Source organism: Ursus arctos, unplaced genomic scaffold (assembly GCF_023065955.2).
Source record: "Ursus arctos isolate Adak ecotype North America unplaced genomic scaffold, UrsArc2.0 scaffold_5, whole genome shotgun sequence".
Lineage (NCBI taxonomy): Eukaryota > Metazoa > Chordata > Mammalia > Carnivora > Ursidae > Ursus > Ursus arctos.
The window spans coordinates 4,787,960-4,800,932 of NW_026623067.1; the positions used below are offsets into that span (position 1 = coordinate 4,787,960).

At 37.1% G+C, this 12,973-nt stretch overlaps 1 protein-coding gene across 1 annotated transcript; it reads right to left on the reverse strand.

The window, feature by feature from the left end:
- Window positions 1-10,549: 10,549 nt before the first annotated feature.
- Window positions 10,550-11,473, reverse strand: LOC113248048 (olfactory receptor 13G1). The gene has a single exon (XM_026489453.3). The coding sequence runs from the start codon at window positions 11,471-11,473 to the stop codon at window positions 10,550-10,552; it is 924 nt and encodes a 307-aa protein (XP_026345238.2).
- Between the last annotated feature and the right edge of the window lie 1,500 nt (window positions 11,474-12,973).

Consider the following 12,973-nt stretch of genomic DNA (forward strand, 5'->3'; position numbering starts at 1 on the left):
GCCACTGCTGCTCTGACTCTCAGAAGAGGCACAGCAAACTGCCAGGGAAAGCCACCAGAGAACAAAAGCCCGGAAATGCTGGCTCACATTGTGCCCATCCCTATTGCCCCTCGCAGGGGACAGGACAACTCTACCCAAAGAGGGTTGCCTGAATATCAGCATGGCAGGCCCCTCCCCCAGAAGGCAGGCTGATAAATCAAGAAGCCTACATCCATAAGGTCCCTATAAAATGAGTACATACTGCCTGGGTCCTGGTCAATAATTTGGGCTCTGGGCATCCCTGCAACCTCTCCTCAAATGAATGACAAGGAGGAGAAATCCCCCCCAGCAAAGAAAAGATAATGAGTCTGTGGCTTCTGCCACAGAACTAGCGAATATGGACATAATCAAATTATCAGAAATGGATTCAGAGTAACAATGGTCAAGATGATGTGTAGGCTTGAAAAAACTATTAACAAAAATATTAATGAGAATATAGAATCTCTAAGGGCAGAAATGAGAGCGAGTCTGGAAGAAATTTAAAAATTCTATGAATCAAATGCAGTCAAAACTAGATATTCTGACTGCTAGGGTAAATGAGGCAGAAGAACGAATTAGTGAATTAGAGGATGAGATAGTAGAAGAGAAAATTAAAAAAGAAACTTGGCTCAAAAAAATCCAATCTCAAGAACGTAGATTACGGGAGATTACTGACTCAGTGAAATGTTCCAATGTCAGAATCACTGGCATCTCTGAAGGGGTGGAGAAAGAGAAAGGTCTAGGAAAGATATGTGAACAAATTGTAGTTGAGAACTTCCCTAATCTGGAAAAGGAAACAAGCATTCATATCCAAGAGGCAGAGAAGACCACTCCCAAGATCAATGAGAACAGACCTACGCCACGTCACGTCATAGTGCACTTAGCAAATATTAGATCCATGGATACAGTATTGAAAGCAGCCAGGGGGAAGAAAATCCGCACATACAGAGGGAAAAATATCAGAATAAAGTCAGATCTGTCTACAGAGACCTGGCAGGCTGGGAAGGGTTGGCAGGGTATTTTCAAAGCTCTATCTGAGAAAAACATGCAGCCAAGGATCCTTTATCCAACAAGGCTGTCTTTCAGAATTGATGGAGAGATAAAGACCTTCCCGGATTGGCAGAAACTGAAGGAATTCATCACCACCAAGCCAGCCCTACGTGAGATATTAAGGGGGTTCTATAAAAGTAACAAGTCCCCAAGAGTGATACAGAACAGAAATTTACAATATACAAACAAAGACGTCACAGGCAACATGACACCATTAAAATCATACCTCTCAATAATCACTCTCAATGTGAATTGTCTAAATGCTCCCATAAAATGCCACAGAGTTGCAGATTGGATAAAAAGACATGACCCATCCATTTGCTATCTACAAGAGACTCATCTTGAACATAAAGATACATCCAGACTGAAAGTGAAGGTATGGAAAAACATCTTTCATGCCAATGGACCTCAAAAGAAAACTGGGGTAGCAATTCTCATATCAGACAGATTAGATTTTAAACTAAAGAATGTAGATAGAGATACAAAAGGACACTATATTATTCTTAAAGGATGTATTCATCAAGTGGATATGACAATTATAAATATCTATGCCCCAACAGGGGAGCAGGTAGATACACAAGCTAACTCTTAACCAGAAAAAAGAGACATACAGATAAAAATATGTTAGTAGTAGGGGACATCAACACTTCACTATCAGCAATACACAGATCACTTAAGCAGAAAATCAACAAACACAAGAGCTTTGAATGAAATACTGGACCAGATGGACCTCATAGATATATACAGAACACTACACCCCAGAACAACAGAATACTCATTCTTTTCGCACACATGGAACTTTCTCCAGAATAGACCATATCCTGTGTAACAAAACAGGTCTCAACTGATACCAAGAGACTGAGATTATTCCCTGCATATTCTCAGACCACAGTGCTTTGAAACTGAAACTCCATCACAAGGAAAAATTTCAAGGAAACTCAAACACTTGGAAACTAAGAACCATCCTGCTCAAGAACGATTGGGTAAACCAGCAAATTAAAAATCAGTTTAAACAATTTCTGGAAACCAACGAGAATGAAAACACAGTGGTCCAAAACTTATGGGACACTGCAAAGGCAGTCCTAAGGGGAAAATACATAGCCATCCAAGCCTCACTCAAAAGAATAGAAGAATCTAAAATACATTTTTTATATTCTCACCTCAAGAAGCTGGAGCTGGAACAGAAGAACAGGCCTAACCCACACACAAGAAGGCAGTTGGTCAAGATTAAAGCAGAGATCAATGAATTAGAAACCAGTAGCAAACAGAGGGCCGCAGAGGGGAGGGGGGTGGGGGAATGGGATAGACCGGTGATGGGTAGTAAGGAGGGCACATATGGCATGCTGCACTGGGTGTTATATGCAACTAATGAAACCGGGGATGTACTGTATGGTGACTAACATAATATAATAAAAAATCGTTAAAAAAAAAAAAAAAGAAACCAGTAGCACAGAAGAGCAGATCAACAGAACTAGAAGCTGGTTCTTTAAAAGAATAAATAAGATCAATAAGCCACTGGCAGAACTTAATCAAAAGAATAGAGAAAAGACCCAAGTTAATAAAATTATGAATGAAAAGGGGGAGGTCACAACCAACACCAATGAAATAGGAAAGATCATTAGAAACTTTTGTCAACAGCTTTATGCCAATAAATTAAACAACCTGGAAGAAATGGATGCCTTCCTGGAAACCTATAAACTACCAAGACAGAAACAGGAAGAAATTGATTATTTAAACAGACCAATTAATTATGAAAAGTTTGAAGCCGTGACCAAAAACCTCCCCAAAACAAGAGTCCAGGAACTGACGGATTCCCCAGGGAATTCTACCAAACATTCAAAGAAGAAATAATCCCTATTCTTCTGAAGCTGTTCCAGAAAATAGAAACAGAAGGAAAACTTCCAAACTCATTCTATGAGGGCAGTATTACCTTGATCCCCAAACGAAGCAAAGACACCATCAAAAAGGAGAATTACAGACCGATTTCCCTGATGAATATGGATGCCAAAATTCTCAACAAGATCCTAGCTAATAGGATCCAACAGTACATTAAAAGGTTTATCCATCACGACCAAGTGGGATTCATCCCTGGGAGGCAAGTTTAGTTCAACATTTGCAAATCAATCAGTGTAATACATCATATCAACAAGAAAAAGTCAAGAACCGTATGATCCTCTCAATTGATGCAGAAAAAGCATTTGACAAATACAGAATCCTTTCCTGATTAAAACCCTTCGGAGTGTAGGGATAAAGGGCACATTCCTCAATTTCATAAAAACCATCTATGAAAAGCCCACAGCAAATATCATTCTAATGGGGAAAAGCTGAAATCCTTTCCCTTACGATCAGGAACACGGCAAGGATGCCTACTCTCGCCATTATTGTTCAACATAGTATTAGAAGTCCTTGCAACAGCAATCAGACAACAAAAAGGGATAAAAGGTATCCAAATTGGCAAAGAAGTAGTCAAACTGTCTCTCTTCGCAGATGACATGGTTCTCTATACAGAAAACCCAAAAGACTCCACCCCCAAACTACTAGAACATATAAAGCAATTCAGTAATGTGCCAGGATACAAAATCAATGCTCAGAAATCATTGCATTTCTATACACGAACAATGAGACTGAAGAATGAGAAATTAGGGAATGCATTCCATTTACAATAGCACCAAAAATCATATGTTATCTCACAATTAACCAGAGACGTAAAGGATCTATATTCTAAAAACTACAAATCATTCTTGAAATACATTGAAGAAGACACAAAAAGATGGAAAAATATTCCATGCTCATGAATTGGAAGAATAAACATAGTTAAAATGTCTATGATACCTAGAGAAATCTACACTTTCAATGTGATCTCAATCCAAATACAATGACATTTTTCGAAGAGATGGAACAAACAGCCCTTAAATTTGTGTGGAACCAGAAAAGGCCCTGAATTGCCAAGGAAATGTTGAAAAGGGAAAACAAAGCTGGGGGCATCACGTTGCCTGATTTCAAGCTATACTACAGAACTGTGATCACAAAGACAGGATGGTACTGGCACAAAAGCAGACACATAGACCAATGGAACAGAATAGAGATCCCAGAAATGGACCCTCAGCTCTTTGGGCAACTAATCTTTGGTAAAGCAGGAAAAAACATCCAGTGGAAAAAAGACAGTCTCTTCAATAAATGGTGCTGGGACAATTGGTCAGCTACATGCAAAACAATGAAACTTGACCACTCTCTCACACCATACACAAAGAGAAACACCAAATGGATGAAAGACCTCAATGTGAGACAGGAATCCATCAAAATCCTAGAGGAGAACATAGGCTGTAACCTCTTTGACATCGGCCACAGCAACTTTCTTCATGACACATCTCCAAAGGCAAGAGAAACAAAAGCAAAAATGAACTAGTGGGACTTCCTCAAGATGAAAAGCTTCTGCACAGCCAAGGAAACAGTCAAAAAAACTAAGAGGAAGTCCACAGAATGGGAGAATATATTTTCAAATGATGCTACAGATAAAAGACTGGTATTAAGATCTACAAAGAACTTCTCAAACTAAATACATGGGAAACAAATAATCAAATCAAACAATGGGCAGAAGATATGAACAGACACTTTTCCAAAGAAGACATACAAATGGCCAACAGACACATGAAAAAATGTTCAAAATCATTAGCCATCAGGGAAATTCAAATCAAAACCACATTGAGATACCACCTTATGCCAGTTATAATGGCAAAAAATGACAAGGCATGAAAGAACAAATGTTGGAGAGGATGTGGACAAAGGGGATCCCTCTTACATTGTTGGTGGGAATGCAAGTTGGTATAGCCACTTTGGAAAACGTTGTGGAAGTCCCTTAAAAAGTTAAAATTTGAGCTACCCTATGATCCAGTAATTGTAATACTGGGTATTTACCCCAATGATACAGATGTAGTGAAGAGAAGGGCCATATGCACCCCAATGTTCATAGCAGCATTATCCACAATAACTAAATTGTGGATGGAGCCATGATGCACGTCAACAGATGACTGGATTAAGAAGTTGTGGTCTATATATACAATGGAATATTACTCAGGCATCACAAAGAATGATTTCTCAACATTGGCAGCAACATGGATGGGACTGGAGGAGATTATGCTAAGTGAAATAAGTCAAGCAGAGAAAGACAATTATCATATGGTTTCACTCATTTATGGAACATAAGATACAGGAAGATCAGTAGGAGAAGGAAGGGAAGAATGAAGGGGGGTAAACAGAAGGGTTAATGAACCATGAGAGACTGTGGACTCTGGGAACCAAACTGAGGGCTTCAGAGGGCAGGGGTGTGGGGGGTTTGGATAGGCCAGTGATGGGTATTAAGGAGGGCACATATTGCATGGTGCACTGAGTTTTATATGCATGTAATAAATCATGGAACATTGTTTCAAAAACTGGGGATGTACTGTATGGTGACTAATATAACAAAATAAAAATTATTTTAAAAAATAAAATGTAGAAGCTGCATTTAAAAAATGCTTATTATTTTACAGAGAGAGAGAGATAGAGCAGGCATGAGTGGTGGTAGGGGCAGAATAAGAGGAATAGAAAGAATCCTCAAGCAGGCTCCCTGTTGAGCACAGAGCCCAATGCGGGGCTCCAACCCAGGACACTGAGACCATGACCAGAACGAAGAGTTGGAGACTTAACTGACTGTGTCATCCAGACCACCCTAGAGGTTGCATTTTAAAAACAAATGTGAAATTAACTTATTTTTTGGAAAAAAAAGAACTAGTGATATATTTTTAAATATTAAGACTCAATGTTTAAAAATATGTCTACCGTCATGAGATTTTGCTGGATAAAATTATGTAAGCAAATGATATCTAAAATCTCATTGTACACATAGTTACGACTAGGAACAATTCTCTAACCTGTTTTTAAATTGCCACAAGAAGAAGTTCAAGTCTGTTCATTACCCATTTTAAATAAAACAAGCCTACAACTGTTTCAGACTTCTCTGTAAGATCGAATTCCAACAGCATGTTGGTATATATGTAGAAATATACTAAGAAGTGCCATGATTCAGTAAGCATGACCATTCATGTATTTGCCCCATTTTGGAATAAGATGTATTGTGAGGGGACGCCTGGGTGGCACAACGGTTAAGTCTGCCTTCGGCTCAGGGTGTGATCCTGACATTATGGGATCGAGCCCCACATCAGGTTCTTCCACTATGAGCCTGCTTCTTTCTCTCCCACTCCCCCTGCTTGTGTTCCCTCTCTCGCTGGCTGTCTCTATCTCTGTTGAATAAATAAATAAAATCTTTAAAAAAATGTGTTGTGAGATGTCATTTTTAGCTCTGGTAGTCAGTAAACATAAATATTATAGTATGATACTGTATACAGTATAATCAGAATTCATCATCAGAGCCAGGTCTTCTATTCACTAATCATGAAGTATTAAACAAGATTTCAAAAACATGGAGACGTATTTACTTATATTGCTTTTATGAAAAATACAATTATTAATATGATTTAATTTTATTTTGTATGATTGTGATCAAAATGGGTGTATCATTAATAAGTTAATTATATTAAAGCCTATTAAAATGTTATTCATTTTGCCTTTAACATATAATTTTATCTATATTTAAATATTTTATATTACATAATATATAAATATAAATGTTACTGGTGGTCAAAATTTTTGAAGATACAAATTTTATGCCAAACCTCATAACTGTCCCAAGTGGCATTTTGCATCTGGTATTACTGTGGTCTCAGTCTTGGTACTCGCCATTTCTCAATGAAATTTTACACAACCATTAAGTTTGTGATCCCAAATCTGTGTTTTTATTTGTCAATATGTACTACTAATAATTGGGATAATATGAATACCTCCATCCCTTCCCCATGTATGTTAACTATAAATTTGTTTAGGGATGCCAAGTACCTGGTCTCCAGAGTTGCTCCTCTAGTCAGTTCTTACAGTCTGAGATGGTACAGTAATAGAGGTATGGCCAGTGTGATGTGAGTGCATGGTTATTGAGTGATTCTTATTTTACAAAATCATCAGATACACTGGGTATATCTTACACATTTAGTTATTAATTATACCTCAATAAAGGTGAAACAAGAGTTTAAAATAATAGGTGAAGATTCACATACCTTTTGACATCTCCAATTTAGTCTTTATTCTGCCTGGGTCATGATTCAAATAGCTAGGAATATAGAAGCCATTAATGACCCTAGGAAAAACAAAGTATAGCAGGACAAACAAAACAAAACAACAACAAAAACAAACTTGAAGGATATCAGTTCTTGCTGATATCCTTGAGTGGATATAGTCACTATTGATTTTGCACACCAAACTTCCATTGCATGAGGCATAAATCTATGTACTGGTTTAAAAAGACAGAAGTAGTATTCTGTATTATCTGGTAGCTGAACATATTAGAAACTTACCAAGGCTTTTCCCTACATTTGTGTTCAGTGGAATAGGATATTTCTCCAATGAAATCTAAAATAATCTACATGAGGTCCAAACTCAGAATGCCTGTCTCTTAAAATCAGTGTTATACATTTCACAACATTTAAAGCAACATGGGTGGAACTGGAGGAGATAATGCTAAGTGAAATAAGTCAGGCAGAGAAAGACAATTATCATATGGTTTCACTCATTTATGGAACATAAGAAGTAGGAAGATTGGTAGGAGAAGAAAGGGAAGAATGAAGAGGGGGTAAACAGAAGGGGGAATGAACCATGAGAGACAACGGACTCTGGGAAACAAACTGAGGGCTTTGTAGGGGAGGGGGTGGGGGATTGGGATAGGCTGGTGATGGGTAGTAAGGAGGGCATATACTGCATGGTGCACTGGGTGTTATATGCAAGTAATGAATCATGGAAGTTTACATCAAAAACTAGGGATGCATTGTATGGTGACTAACATAACATAATAAAAAACTATTATTAAAAAATTATTATTATAAAAAACCAGTGTTCTAAGGGAACCAGCCCAAATCATCATACAATGATCATATGATTCATCGTATGATGAATATTCATCATACACTATATCAAGTATGAGATACAATGAAGGGGAAATCCGTTATACACCACAGTTCTCCCCATCCCACAATCACATATCAACATATAAATGGCACAAAATACTGAAACCACTCTTGTCTCTTACTTCTAAAATTTAAAAAAAATGTGCAATAGGCTTATAACTTAAGATGGATGTTTGCAATGCTAAGAGGTACAAGGTACTGTGCAAGAAATATGGGGAAGATACAATTTTTACTTCACCTGGTCTATGCTCTCCTTTGGATAACAAACACATAAATATTCTAGATGTCTAGCTATACACAGAGTTCATTCTCTCTCTGTTGCATGAGTTATACACGCCAGTATAATTGGTTAGTTAGAAATCATGCAAGATAGTCCAAAATATACATATTACAAAATGCAATGCACAATATAATAATAAAAAAGATAATATAGGAGCAACAGTGCAACAAATTCTGAGAGGAGGGGGTCCAGAATTAGTTTCCTTTAAAAATTTTCCACTTAGGAAAAAAAATTCAGAATGAAAATACATCTGAATGTTTCAAATTATTGTCTCACTTTTTTTCAAAACATGCTTATAACCACCTAATTTCAAAAAAAGGAACACTTTCAGGCAATTGTTTTATATTTCTCTTTCTAAAGGAATTAATTTGTTTTGTTTATTTGGCCTCCATGTGTCTCTCTTTAATAAGGAAGAGAAAATAATGAAGACAGTCATCTATGAGCTTAATTTTAAAGAAAAGAAGAAAGAAAGAAAGAAAGAAAGAAAGAAAGAAAGAAAGAAAGAAAGAAAGAAAGAAAGAAAGAAAGAAAGAGAAAGAAAGAAAGAAAGAAAGAAAGAAAGAAAGAAAGAAAGAAAGAAAGAAAGAAAGAAAGAAAGAAAGAAAACAGCCTCTGCCTAATTTCTACTCTGCTCATTTGGCTAAACAGGTAGGCCATGGTTTTCTGCTGATCATCAACACACACACACACACACACACACACACACACACAACATCAGCATCATAAAATGTCACTATGATAGAGCAAGATAGAAGCAAGTCCACTCCATTGGCATATCTGAGCCCATGAAAATGAGAATGCAGTCCAAACATCAGAAATGATAATTATCTCCTTCTCCTAGTTGAAATCATCCATTGCTACTTATTTACCAATCACAGCTTAACAATGTTTATTCTATATGCCCCCTAAATAAATTTCCCTCATTTTCTGACTCAACCTAGGAAAAATCATATTTGTGTGATTTTTCATCAAGTACCCCCCAAAATCCCAAAAAGTTCTTCTAATGTCCTCTTACTAACCCATGCTGTCCTGTCTCCTCATGCAATAAATTCAGCTTGTTCACCTACATGTTTGCTGAGAATGGTCTTCAGCTAGAAGGCATTAGGGGAATCCTTCTGTTCTTGTCTGTTATGTATTAATTTATTTAGAATTCCTCATTACATGCAATATAAAAAAATACCAACAATAATATATGGTTATTGTTTTCATGAAGTAAATTCTAGAGCAGGCATCAATGACATGAACTAGATTGTTTCAGGACGATTAGTAAGACAAAATGCCTGTATTTTAAAAATATTGCAGTGGAACACTAATTATAACTGATTTCAAGGGAAAACTACTGCCTGTGTCACAGAAAGTCTCAAAGTAATGCAATGTATTTTCTTTTTTTTAAAGATTTCATTTATTTATTCAACAGAGAGAGAGACAGCCGGCGAGAGAGGGAACACAAGCAGGGGGAGTGGGAGAGGAAGAAGCAGGCTCCTAGCGGAGGAGCCTGATGTGGGGCTCGATCCCAGAATGCTGGGATCACGCCCTGAGCCGAAGGCAGACGCTTAACCGCTGTGCCACCCAGGCGCCCCTGCAATGTATTTTCTTATTACAGAAATGACAGACATGATTTGATTCACAGACTGATTAATTTTATAATATTAGAAGAAATCTTTTTATGTGTGCTAACAGACAAATGCTCATGTATATGCATATATGGGAAGGAAAAAATGCATATATTTTTCGAAAGATGTTGGGATATATATCATGATATATATTTATGTGAGGTGGTATGTATATTACATTACAGACGTTAAAATTTAAAAGATACAAAATTGTAGCGACAATGAGAAAGCTAGGAATAGAATAGGAATGAGAGAAACACTTCACATTTACTGTGTTTAGTTGTGGAAGTTTTCATGAAAGAAAGTATCTTAGAAATATGTAAAGTGAAAAGTATAAATCATTAGTGAAATGGTAAGAAAGTAAATGCATTTTAGAAATCAGGAGCTAAGACTGTGTGTGATTCATAGTGGAACGAAAAGTTGTTTTTAAGAGAGAATAGGCAAACTTGGGCAGGAAATATCTATAAATGATCAGCAAAATCTGAGATGTTCTAGGAGATGATTCTGGAGTACAGAGCTGCCATTCCCTTTTGAAGCCACTAATGTTTCAGAAATGCAAAAACTTTCTGAATTCCTGTCTGCATCTCCTTGTTTCGGAAACTATACACAATTGGGTTTAATGTTGGGGTCACAAGAGTATAGAGTGCAGCTATCACCTTGTCCCTTTCAAATGAGTAGCTGGAAGCAGGGCGGATATAGGTGTAGATTACAGGGGAGTAGTAAAGGGACACCACTATGAGGTGGGATGAGCATGTTGAGAACGCCTTCCTCTTGCCTTCTGCTGTGCGGATGCGGAGAATGGCAGCAATGATAAAACCATAGGAGATGCAGGTGAGTGTGAAGTCACCTATGGCTAGGGTGATATCAGCAACATACACCATCACCTCATTGAGTCTCACGGGGCTGCAGGACAAAGACAGCAGTGGGGGTATCTCACAGAAGAAGTGGTCAATGGTGTTTGGCCCACAGAAGGTCAGCCTCAGTATGAGACCAGTGTGTACCCAGGAATTGGTTACTGAAATCACCATGGTAATGCTGAGCAAGGCCACACACATATGGTCGTTCATAATAGTTCTGTATCGAAGAGGGAAACAGATGGCCACATAGCGGTCATAGGCCATTGTGGTGAAGAGAACCATCTCAGCACCCAGGGACCACGTGAAGAAGAAGAGCTGGGACATGCAGCTTCCATAGGAAATGCTCTGTCCTGATGTTAGCATGGCTCCCAGCATCTTTGGTATAATGCTTGTCATGCAGATGATATCCACAATAGCCAGTACCAGAAGGAAAACATACATGGGTGTATGCAAGGTGGTGTTATAGATTATGGCAACGACAATAAGTGCATTGCCAAGAAAGGCCAGCAGGTACATGAACAGAAAGACAATGAAGAGAACTCTCTGCAGTTCAGGTTTTTGGGTGAGGCCCAGAATGATAAACTCAGTTACGATGCTGTTATTCATCCTGCTTTGATGATAGACATTGAAGAAAGTGAGCAACTGGGACTTAAAATGATCTGGGTGCTTTTATTGGGAGACATGTATATGTGTGTATGAATTTAGTGATTTGTGTGTTGATGTGATATAACTTTGTAGCAGGAATTCAATTTCAATGGAGTTCTGTCTTCCAGGAAGTATCCTCTATTCTCCAGGTGGATATCATTTTCTGATGCATGGTCTTCAATTAATGACTTCATTAAACTGAAGCCACTGGTCTAGAAAAAAAAGTTAAGAAAAATAAATATGTTCAAGTATTTCAATATTACCATTTTGAATTGAAACTTATTTGAGCATAAATCACATGTATATGAAATAGAATACAAATAATTGCATATCTCATAGCTGTTAACTACATGCTATCTTTCTTGAAACATAAGTGAGCAGAGATATCTAGAACAAAAGAAGATGACAGGGCTAATAATAGTGGGAAGACTTCAGGGGGAAAATGTCCAACAGAATATCCTGAGGCTGCATTTCCAGGGACCATTCAATAATTCCTTGGCATCTAAAAACTAAACAATTTAATCAATTGCTTGCCTGATATTTTCTCTTCAGTTGCAGAAGCACTTTTCCAAAAGTGCATGAAATAATCTGTTGTGCTGTCATACAATGGTATGAAGATTGAACATAAAAATAGAAGATCTGGGATTGCACCTTCATTTTAGTATAGTTGTAAATTGGCCATCAAAACTCCATAAACCTCATATTTCTTATGATTTTTTTATTTCCAAAAATGATATAAATTGGAACAAATATTAGATATTATACAAACAATGTGAAAGTTTCTCAGGAATACTCAAAGAAAGAGGCAACTGGAAAAAGTTTTCTGGAAAATAGCCAGGAGATTTATGAGGGAAATTATTTTTTTTCTTTTTTCTTGTGTGTGTGTATGTGTTAGCATGTAGGAAGTTTATTATAGTTATTTTTAAGCGGATTAACAAATACTAAAATTGTTTCAATTTCATTTCTTTTTAAAATTTAATTTAAATTTATTTAAATCCAATTAATTAACATATAGTATATTATTTGTTTCAGAGATAGAGTTTAGTGATGCATCAGTTGCATATAACACCCAGTGCTCATTACATCACGTGCCGTCCTTAATGCCCATCACCCAGTTACCCCATCCCCCCACCCACCTCAGCCTCCAGCAACCCTCCGTTTGTTTCCTATAGTTAAGAGTTTCATGGTTTGTCTCACTCTCTGGTTTCATCTTATTTTCCCCTCTCTTCCCCTATAATCCTCTGTTTTGTTTCTTAAATTCCACATATGAGTGAAATCATTTGATATTTGTCTTTCTCTGACTGATTTATTTCACTTAGCATAATATCCTCTAGTTCCATCCATGCCATTGCAATGGTAAGATTTTGTGCTTTTTGATGGTTGAGTAATATTCATTTATATATACCTTTATCTATCTATCTATCTATCTATCTATCTATCTAATATTCATTTATATATATA

Coding starts and splice junctions, on each gene's coding strand:
- LOC113248048 (XM_026489453.3), bottom strand. CDS start 11,473: ATGAATAACAGCATCGTAACTGAGTTTATCATTCTGGGCCTCACCCAA.